This window comes from Auxenochlorella protothecoides (assembly GCF_000733215.1).
Source record: "Auxenochlorella protothecoides strain 0710 unplaced genomic scaffold scaffold33, whole genome shotgun sequence".
In the NCBI taxonomy this organism is placed as follows: Eukaryota; Viridiplantae; Chlorophyta; class Trebouxiophyceae; order Chlorellales; family Chlorellaceae; genus Auxenochlorella; species Auxenochlorella protothecoides.
In genome coordinates, this window is record NW_011934206.1 from 229,920 (window position 1) to 239,929 (window position 10,010).

At 66.8% G+C, this 10,010-nt stretch overlaps 4 protein-coding genes across 4 annotated transcripts in view; 2 read left to right on the forward strand and 2 right to left on the reverse strand.

Moving 5' to 3' along the window:
- Window positions 1-3,986, forward strand: part of F751_3109 (Xaa-Pro dipeptidase) — a gene marked incomplete at both ends in the record, with an annotated part of 9,166 nt that extends 5,180 nt beyond the window's left edge. The window contains 7 exons of the mRNA XM_011398977.1: window positions 135-820; window positions 1,580-1,685; window positions 1,800-1,849; window positions 2,035-2,298; window positions 2,549-2,728; window positions 2,963-3,659; window positions 3,855-3,986. Coding sequence (XP_011397279.1) covers window positions 135-820; window positions 1,580-1,685; window positions 1,800-1,849; window positions 2,035-2,298; window positions 2,549-2,728; window positions 2,963-3,659; window positions 3,855-3,986 — 2,115 coding nt within the window. The remainder of the gene's footprint in view (window positions 1-134; window positions 821-1,579; window positions 1,686-1,799; window positions 1,850-2,034; window positions 2,299-2,548; window positions 2,729-2,962; window positions 3,660-3,854) is intronic.
- A 1,031-nt stretch (window positions 3,987-5,017) lies between these two features.
- Window positions 5,018-5,685, reverse strand: F751_3110 (hypothetical protein; the record flags this gene model as incomplete). The annotated part of the gene is made up of 2 exons (XM_011398978.1): window positions 5,018-5,234; window positions 5,639-5,685. 2 exons carry the CDS (start codon window positions 5,683-5,685, stop codon window positions 5,018-5,020), a joined length of 264 nt encoding a protein of 87 aa, XP_011397280.1.
- Window positions 5,686-5,894: 209 nt separating this feature from the next.
- F751_3111 (hypothetical protein) lies at window positions 5,895-8,049 on the forward strand (the record flags this gene model as incomplete). The annotated part of the gene is made up of 7 exons (XM_011398979.1): window positions 5,895-6,101; window positions 6,202-6,459; window positions 6,560-6,943; window positions 7,107-7,259; window positions 7,414-7,536; window positions 7,627-7,737; window positions 7,969-8,049. 7 exons carry the CDS (start codon window positions 5,895-5,897, stop codon window positions 8,047-8,049), a joined length of 1,317 nt encoding a protein of 438 aa, XP_011397281.1.
- A 504-nt stretch (window positions 8,050-8,553) lies between these two features.
- Window positions 8,554-10,010, reverse strand: part of F751_3112 (hypothetical protein) — a gene marked incomplete at both ends in the record, with an annotated part of 2,981 nt that continues 1,524 nt past the window's right edge. Inside the window, 2 exons of the mRNA XM_011398980.1 lie at window positions 8,554-9,036; window positions 9,665-10,010. The exon at window positions 9,665-10,010 is cut by the window's right edge and continues 1,349 nt beyond it. Of these exons, the coding sequence (XP_011397282.1) occupies window positions 8,554-9,036; window positions 9,665-10,010 (829 nt within the window). The remainder of the gene's footprint in view (window positions 9,037-9,664) is intronic.

The following is a 10,010-nucleotide window of genomic DNA, read 5'->3' on the forward strand; positions in this document are numbered from 1 at the left end:
TGGTGGTGGCGAGGAGGCATGGCGGGGAGATGAGCGGGACCACTCCACCCTTGCACTTCCCATGCATCACTTCCCGGGAACCCGGCCCCCCCACCTCCTCTCACCCCCCTTCCCCAATTCAAATCCCCCAACAGTTCAAGCAGCCCAAGCTGGACATCAAGAAGGACCCCAAGGGCGTGGTGACGGTGCCCGGGGCCACGATCGTGGAGGCCACCTCCGCGCGCGGCCTGCTGGCCACGATCGAGGCGGGACTGGCGAGGCGCCACGTCAGCAGCACGGCCATGAACCGCGAGTCTTCGCGGTCGCACCTCATCATCACCATCGGCGTGGAGGCCACCAACCTGCAGACGCAGTCCGTGTCGCGCGGCAAGCTGTCCTTTGTGGACCTGGCCGGCAGCGAGCGCGTGAAGAAGTCCAAGTCGGAGGGCGCGCAGCTGAAGGAGGCCCAGGCCATCAACAAGTCGCTGTCGGCGCTGGGCAACGTCATCGCCGCGCTGGCCACCGAGCAGGGGCACGTACCCTATCGCGACCACAAGCTGACCATGCTCATGTCCGACTCCATCGGCGGGACCGCCAAGACGCTCATGTTCGTCAACGTGTCGCCCGTGGACGCCAACCTGGACGAGACCAACAACTCGCTGCAGTACGCCACGCGCGTGTCCACCATCCGCAACGAGGTGGGCAAGAACGAGGCCAACAAGGACGTGCTGCGCCTGCAGCGCCAGGTCGCGCACTGGAAGGAGCAGGCGGGGCTGGCGCCCCACCTCCGGGACTACGTGGACCTGGTGGAGATCAAGGATGCCGTCCAGAACGGGGAGGAGTGAGGAGGGGACAGGCGTGTGTGGAGGGCTGGGATGAGAGAGTCGCGCACAGGGGGGGGGAGGAGGGCAGTCGCTTCTGCGGCCCAGGTCCGCGCCCCGTGCCAGGGGCCCCCGCGCCTGGCAGCCCCTCCCACCCCCGTGTTGGGTCCCAGCCCCTTGCCTTTCCCCCCGACCCCCCCCAACTCCTCCAGATCCTACAGCCCTGCGCCGTGGGCATGCCTGATTCGTGATGCGAGAGACCCTTAATGCCCTGAACCCCCACCCTGCATGTGTGCACCACACCTGTAATGATACCGCTTTTCAATCTTCCGGGGGGTGGAGGTCAGGCCGCAGGCCCTGCCGGTTGTTGCCCAGGGGAGACATCCCACCTCCTGATCTCTCGCGCCCTGATGACGGCCATGTCACGCGGGTCAGGCGGGACAGCACGGCGAGATAGCTCCACCCGGGCACGAGGCTGGGACGGGGAGGAGTCGGTGCGCCCTTATTTATGCGGGAAAAGGAGGGGGGCAAGTGTTTGCGGACCTGCAGAGGGCGAGAGCTGGGGAAGGCAGGCTCCACCGGTCCCGGAAACGGTCACAGAGAGATGTCCCCCGATCCCAGCCTTCATGGCTCAGAGGGCGAGGCGCCATACATCCACAGCGTGGGAAATGGTCTGAGGTCCGTGGGGAGGCGTGGAGAGAGGACTCTGCCGCTGGCGTGCGCGCACTCGGAGGCCGAGCACCGGAGTGCCTGACCCATCCCAACAATCCCATTCCCAGGATCGATCGCTCCAGGCTGCACAGCGTGCTCCGGGAGCTCTTCATGCACCGATTCAGGAGTCTGAGTCGCGTGCATGTGGATGATACGGGGGTGGTGCTCCTGCAGGTATAAGGCTGCGCTGGCAGGGTGGCTTAATTCATGGACAGACCCGGTTGAACCCTCCAACGCTCTCTGCCTCGCCGTGCCATGTGCCCAGCAACACTTGTGTGTGTCTTGCAGGGAGGTACAGTGAAGCACATGTACAGCACCGACACCGAGCACCTGTTCAGGTGGGTGCACCTGGTTGGGAGCGGGCACTGGCCTGTACTGCTTGCCTGATCTGCCCCCGGCATGGTGCAGGCGCCAGGGTGGGTGGACATGCATCGTGCTCATGAGACCCCTGCAGCAGACTCTCCGCCTCATACAGAGTGCTGAATCACCCCCCCCCCCCTCCCCACCTTGCCCAACCGAGCAGGCAGGAGCCCTATTTCCACTACCTGTTCGGGGTTGATGAGCCGGGTTGCTATGGCGCCCACGACATCCGCACCTGCCAGGCCTTCCTCTTCGTCCCTCGACCCAGCCCAGACCAGGAGGTCTGGATGGGCCCGGTCCGAAACCTGACCTACTACCTCCAAAAGTATGGCGTAGACGAAGTGCACTACGTGGACGAGATGGCAACGGTGCTGAAGCAGATGGCGCCGCCGGCGCTGCACATGCTGCACGGCCGTGACTCGGACAGGTGTTGAGGTGGGGTTGTTTGTTGGTGGGGGGGGCGCTGGGTGGTCTCTGTGACGGGGATATCACCTGCGCGGTCCTGCTGTGTGGCCTTGGGAGTGTGCGCCCTCTCGACAGTGAAGGAGGGATAAGCATGCTGAGCCACATCTGGAGGCCTGCCCTTGTGCAGAGGAAGACCCTTGCACGCCGCTGTCCTGCCCTGCCCTTCCACCACCACGCCACCAACCAACCCCCTTCTGCCACAATATTCCCAGCGGCCGGGGCATGCCGCTCGCCCACTTCCACGGCATCAGCGACTTCCAGCTGGAGAGGAGCGGCCTCTTCGTTGCGCTGACCGAGATGCGCGTCTTCAAGCTGGACATGGAGGTGGAGATCATGCGCTACTGCGCACGCGTGGCTGCAAGTGCCCACATCAGGGTCCTGCAAGCGGTCAGGTATGTGGGTTTGTTTTTTTTTGTGTGTGTGGGGGGTAGCTGGAAGGGTAATCGTGAAAGTTGGGAGCTTTGAAGGGCGATTGCATGGCATGCGCTCGCTCTCAAAGGGGAGCTGGATACTGTCCGGCTGGCCGCTGCTCTTGTGGCCCCACCTTGCCTCGGTGTAGGAGAGTGTGACTTCCCTGCATCCCCCCACCCCACTACTTCCCCCTTCCGAAACCCAAACACCCCCAGGCCCGGCATGTACGAGTACCAGCTGGAGTCCCTGTTCCTGCACGACATCTACAGCGAGGGCGGGTGCCGCTTCTCGCCCTACACCCCCATCTTCGGGTCGGGCCCCAACAGCGCAGTCCTGCACTACGGCCACTCCGGCGCGCCCCACGACCGCCGCATCGCGGACGGCGACCTGGTGCTGGCCGACGCCGGCGCCGAGTACTACCGCTATGGCTCCGACCTCACGGTCACCTTCCCCGCCAACGGGCGGTTCTCCCCTCGCCAGCGGGTGGTGTATGAAGCGGTGCTGGATGCGCGGCGCGCGGTGCTGGCGGCCATGCGCCCCGAGGTCTGCTGGACCGACCTGCACCTGGTGGCGGAGGAGCGGATCCTGGCGGCGCTGACGCGCGCGGGGCTGCTGGTGGGCGACCCAGCGGAGCAGGTCGCGGCGCGCCTGGGCGCACTCTTCATGCCCCATGGTCTGGGCCACTTCCTGGGCAAGCAGACGCACGATGTCGGCGGGTACGTGGCCGGCCGCTTCCGCGAGCGCCCCACGCAGCCGGGGCTGGACCGCCTGCGCACTGCGCGCATCCTGGAGCCGCACATGGTGCTGACCGTGGAGCCAGGGTGCTACTTCATCCCGGCCCTGCTGGAGCCGGCGCTGGAGGGGGGGCCCCTGCACCGCTTCCTGGTGCCGGAGGAGATCCGGTGCTACATGGTGGGCGGGGGGGGCAGGATTTGGGTGGCTGCTGGTCGATGAGAGGGAGGGGGTGCAGGGAGCGGCGGGAAGGTGAGATATCCAGGGAGGAGGGCATCGCTCGAGAGACGGGGACAGGCTCCCTGCACCTCCTCCCGCCCAGGCTCCAGCCGTCCACACACCAGCCACCGTCATGCCCCTCCCCCCCACACGCAGGGCATGGGGGGGGTGAGACTCGAGGATGACGTGCTGGTGACCAATGAGGGATGCGAGGTGCTGGCCTCCCTCCCGCGCGCCGTTGAGGAGGTGGAGGCGGTCATGGCGGGCGCGGACTGGATGGTAGTATGAGCGCCGGTCGCGAACAGATCGGACGGCAGTATGAGCGCCGGCCGCAAACAGATTTGACGGTAGTATGAGCGCTGGCCGCAAGCGCCTCCCCCACCCACCCCCCCACCCCCCAACAAAAGATTTTTCCTTGGCTGGGCAGGTCCTGCCAGCAAGGCTGGGGGACTCATCTGCTCGTGCCATTTTTCATTTGTTCTAAAGTTCTAAACAATATGCCTGGGCACACGGCAGCCTCCCCTCGGCAAGCGGCACCGCTGGTCGCTCCGCCTCTGCGAGAGCGGCGTCGTCTGCACAGAAAGCGTGCCGCAGGCGCGCTGCAACCCTTTCCAGCCCCAAGCTACTCTTCCACCCCTGAGCGGTGGGCGGTGGGCGGTGGACCCTTCCGGGGCTACATGCCCCGATCTACCTGGGCTCCCGCCCTGCCCGCCCCTCCCAGGTCTTTCTCTTTTCGCGCCGGCCCCCGCGTCACCTGCTTCTCTCCCCTCTCGCCCAGCAAGATGCAGCCGACTGCCTGTGGCTGAGCCTGCCCTGCCGCCACCCCTCAGGTGGTTCTCTCCGCCACTGCAAACTGCTACTTGCCCCCTCATTCGTGCCGCCCCCCACCTCTCCCTTGTCCTCTCCTTCCTGCTCTAGCAATGCGATACCCCAGGCTGGGGCCCCTCATTTTTTCACGACATACGGAGTTCCTCGGACACACCGTGGAGCTAGTGACGCTGCTCCCCTTTTCCCTTGTTGGCAATATGCCACCAAGCCTCCGCCATGAAGCTCGCGATGCAGCCACGGCGCAAGGCTCAGGACATGCTGTAAGCGCCGGGATGGCAAGAAAGAATCTGGGGCCATGCTGGCGTAGGCTGGCAAGATGCACTGAGGAGGTCAAGGGTGGAGAGCCCTGGCGCTCCATGCATGATTGGGAAGGGTGGGTTCTGTGGCAAGTGACATTCAACGCTGCACAGCAACATATCAGCAGGGCCTGGCTGGTGTCGAAGAACCCATCTCGTACAAGCAGAGGCATCTCCATCTGTCCCACCGCCACGTCAAGCCGTTGGGCGCCCCACCAGCCTCGCTCCCGTTGCGAGGAAGGCCAGGCAGCCCCGCTCCAGGCCCACCGTCAGCACACAGAAGAGGGCGGTGAAGGCCAGAGCGCCCAGGGAGCGCAGCATGGTGGAGCGGAGGGTGGGTCTGTGCACTCGCGCCAGCAGGCCCACGGTGTCAGTCAGGTAGCGGACACATGCCAGGACCAGGTCGACGGCCCTGGCGGGGGGTGGCGGAAGGAGGTGGGATGCAGGATGGGGCCCAGGCGGCAGCGGATCGCTCCCTCTGTCCTGTGAGTGCAAGAGTAAGCCAAGGGCAGCCTGCGCAAGCATGGACAAACGACACATGCCATCGGGGTGGCTACCTGTCTCCCAGGCCTGGCTGAGGGTCAAAGGACTGGTCCACACTGTGGAGGTTGCCATCAGCAGCAGAAGCCCCTTTTATCAAAAGCGGTAGACTTGTACCTGGCGCTCTATACGCCAAGCTAGCTCCGCGCAGCTTCCAGAGGCTCTTTGGAGCAGTCAGCGAGCGTGCTGTCCGCAGACCACTGCGTAATGGGTAGCGACTGCTACTTGACTGGCAGCTCGGTGGGGTGGCAGGTGCCCGAGAGACACGAGATGCACCCGATGGCAAGGGGACTGGCATTGAGCGAAGGTATATCGAGACCCATCCCCGAGTATGATCAAAGGAGTGCAGGCAGACGAAGCATTAGGGTAGCCTTGTGTCAAAGCATCGGCTCATGTTCCGCGCGCGCTCTGCTCCGGAGAGAAAAATTCCCATCCCTTTGACTACCCAAGCGCACACAGACCCATCCGTGGGAAACTGTACATCGAGCATTTCCCATTTTCAGTCTGGTATTTCGTCGAGAAGCCCCGGCGGATGCGCCTGTCCCAGGCGTACCGTGCCTCCTGCCTGGCCCCGAAGCCATACCCAGCTCCGAAACCCCGACTGCTGCACACGGCTGCCTGGATTCGTGCCGCTGCAGTGCGCCCTGATACTCTGGATCCGGAGGTTGATGAGGTGATCAAGGCCATCCATGCCACACCCACCAGGCTTGCCCTCACCGTGACGGGGGGCGGGGTGCAGGTGGGTCCTGCTTGGCGAGGAAGGGCGTTCGCTTGCACCTCAACCTCACAGCAACCCCCAGCTTTTACCCTCACCATTCCACATGCCCACACCGACACAGGCAATTTCGTGGCTGCTGGGGGTCCCAGGTGCCTCCCGCACAGTCCTGGATGTGCAGGTGCCATACTCCCCCACCGCCCTGAAGTCCCTGCTGGGCGGCCAGGCCTTCGCCTCTGCCTCCAGCCCGGACAGCGTCGCCGCCCTGTCCCAGGCGGCATTCCAGAGGGCAGCCAGCCTGACGGCCCTCGGCACACCCGTGGCAGGGTTGGCGTGCAGCGCCGCCCTCGGCACCGACCGCGTGAGGCGCGGGGAGGACCGGGTGCGTCGGTTGGGTTTGGGGGGGAGCTCCTGCCCAGAGCGTGCCGGGGCGCGCGATCCGACGCCCGCATGCCCAGCCTCCCCGTCCACGCTGCCGCCAGGTGTACATCGCCGCGCATGGCACCGGCGGCCGCGCCAGCTTCAGCCTGGTTCTGGACAAGGCCGCGCCCCGCCCACGCTGGGCTCAGGATGCGGTGGCCTCCCGCCTGCTCATCCACGCCGCGGCTCTTTCCTGCGGCCTGCCCGTCCCCGAGGGCGACCTGGCGCGGCGCTGGCTCCGGCTGGAACCGGGGGATGTGCTCGAGAGCGGGCGGCCGCAGCCGCCCCCGACCCTACGGCAGGCGCTTCAGAGCCTGGGCCGTGGTGAAATCACATCTGTAGAGGCGGGTCTGGGACCGGTCACTGCCGGGGCTCCGAGGGGGGGCAGGCTGTACCTTCCTGGCAGCTTCAATCCGCTGCATGCGGGGCACACGGCCATGCTCCAGGTGGGGTGCGATACTTATAATGAAGCAGAGGAGTGTGTGTGCAAGTGGGCTGGGTGGGGAGAGGCCATCTCTTGCAGTTCCTCAGAGGGATCTGCCAGCGATGGTAAGGTTGCACCGGCAATAATAGGCTGCTCCCACCCACCCCCGCTCCCTTCGTCATCAGGCGGCGCAGAGCCTCTGCCCTCAGCTGGAGGGGTGCTACGAGCTGTCGACGGGGAACGCCGACAAGGGCCTCCTGCTCGTGGAGGAGGTGGAACGCCGCGTGAGGCACTTTGAGGAGGCACGCCTGCCAGTGGTCCTGACCCAGGTCGGCTTGGTGGGTCGCGGGGGCAGCTTGCCGCAGGGATTGGGGGGTAGGCAGGGGCTGCATGCAGGAAGGGTCTTGTGGGCACCATTCCTACCGTATGCTGATCCTCGCATCATGCCCCCCCAAAAGTATGTTTGTCCCCCATTCTCCGTCCCTGCCCCAGGCGCCCCTCTACGCCCAAAAGGCCCGGCTCTTCCCCGGCAGCGTCTTTGTCATCGGCTACGACACTGCAATCCGTCTGCTGGACCCCAAGTATTATGGCTCTCGCGAGGACATGCTGCTCCAGGTGCGAAGGGGGGGGACCGGTGGCGCACGATCCTCTGGCGTCGTCACCACTCCCAGCTAGAGGTAGTGTGCACTCACATCTCCAACGCAGCTCGACCGCCTGGGCACCAGCGGCTGCTCGTTCCTCGTGGCAGGCCGGCTGGACACCCAGACCCAGCAGTTCATGCGGCCGGAGGACCTGGCCGTCCCGCCCCAGCTCAAGGTGTGGCGTCGGTGGTGGGACCGCCCGCCTGGGCATGAGGCTGGCGTGGACCGGCATACATGCCCTGGGACAGAGGACTGGGGCCCCAGCAGCAAGAGTGGCGTGGGCGTGGATGATGGGCGGCTCGAGGCACAGTGTCCTGGTCCAGACGCTGTCGTCATGACCGAGCATGCCAGCCACCCTTCCCACCCACCCAAGCGCCCTTTCCTCACCCTCCCATGCCACCCACAGCCCCTCTTCCGAAGCATACCAGAGAGCCTGTTCCGTGCAGACATCTCCTCCACCCAACTTCGAGCCCAGGGGGCGTGCTAATACCATCGTTCGTACAGGGAAGATGTTACTCGGCCGACGCCCCAAAGGCGCAGTGCTAGGACCAGGGCGTCGCTCAAAGAATTATGGGGGCACAGAAAGAATAGCAAGGGTGTCGGGTAGAGTGCCCACGTATGTGCAGATACAGCTGCCCGTTCCTCTTGGAAGGGGGTGGAATTGCCATGTGGATGACCGTGCAAGGACGCGGCAGGACCGGGGCACGAGCTCGTCGGTCTGAAAACAGTGCGTATGTGCTGTCCCAGAGACTCCGGGGGCGGGTGGGAGCATGCGGGGTGGAGAGGGTCAGCTGTGTATCGTGCGACGCCATGCCATGCAGGGGTCCGTGAGCGTGAAACCCGAGGGTGGCAGAGCCGACTGTAAAAAAAGGGTGGGCTCCGGGTGCATAGCTGTAAGCCCTCGGCCACTGGCCCCTTGGGAGGGGTCCTGTCTCCTGACGGGCAAGGGGAGGGGAAAGGCGTCGCCTTCCCCACGCTCATCTGCCAGCGCTCAGGCCGGCCGGCTGCCCCCGCTGAAGTTGAGAAGCAGGTTGGCGGCCTGCGTGTCGCGCTCGCTCGTCCCGCGCCGCAGCGACTCCCCCGCCGCCTCCTCGCGCCGCTCGCCCGTGGCCTCGTGCAACGCGGCGCCGGCCTCCTGCGCTGCCTCGGCGGTGGAGCCGCCGTTGGTGCTGGACCCCGCGCCCTCGGTGGACGGGCGCCGGGCCGAGCCGCCACCGCCGCCGCGCGCGCGCTGGCGCGCGCCGTGCGGCCCCTCGCGCCGCCGCGAGGTCTGGCCGCCCGGGCGCGAGGGCGCCGACTGCACCTCGCCGCCCGTGGCGGTGCCGGTCCGCGCGCGGCGCGCCGCACCGGACCCCTCCTCCCCGGGTCCGATGGCCAGCTGCGCCAGGACCGCAGGGTCGGCGGGGGGGCCGAAGGTGGCGCGCGCGTCCAGCCACCACTTGGGGGCCAGGCCGCCTGGGCGGGGGGGGGGCACCTGCAGGCAGGGGCGGCAAAGTGGCGTGGGTGAGGGGGGGGGTACTGCGATGTGGCGACGCGCGCGGGGGGAGGAGAAGGCAGGGGGGGGGACATACACGTGTGTGTGTGTGTGTGTGTGTAATCAACAGAGCTCGCCCGCCCTGTCGACCCAAGATATCACACACCAGCATGCACCGGCTGTTCCAGTCCCATGGAAAGGGTGAAGACACACACTTGTCCTGCTCCTGGGCACGAGGGCATACCCTTCCCTTCACCCTCCACCAAACAACACCCTTCCCCCTAGTAAACAAACCGACCGTCCCCTGCGGCAGAAACCCACCAAGGGGACCTGCGACGTCCGCCTGTTGATGCTGCTGCTGCTGCTGCTGCTGCATGCGGAGTGGCGGCATGGGCATGGGCGGCATGAACCGCCCTCCCCCTGAGGCTGCGTAGTAGCTCTGGTACCACCACTGCAGCGGGTCCATGGCCAGAAAGCGCGGCGGGCCCGGGCCGTACATGGCCTGGGGCGGCGGCGGGGGGCCCGGCGCGCACGGCCCCTGGCCGGGCGCCCAGCCGCCGTCCAGCCCCGCGGCCAGCACGGTCTGGCGCTGGCGCTGCTGGGGCAGGTAGGCGGGCGTCGTGCTGACCCCGGACACGGGGCGGTGCTGGGCGTCCTCTTCGCCATGCCCGGACTGCCGGTGGTGCTTGCCGGGGGCCAGCTTGTGCGGGTGGTGGTGCCGCGGGCGGTCGATGCCGGCCGCGGGCGAGGGGGCCGCGAGCTCTGCCCTCGCCACGGGCGGGCGGCCCTGCCGGGCCTCGGCCCTGGACGCGCCTTCTGGCTCTGCGCCCGGGGACAGCGCGGCGGCGCCGGGGGTAGTCGCTTCTGCCGGCGCCGAGGCCCCGCGCGGAGGCGAAGCCGGCGGATGCGTGGCCGGCTCTGCCTCGCGCGCGGGGCTGGTGCTGCCGCCGCCCGAGCGCCCGCCCGCGCCATTC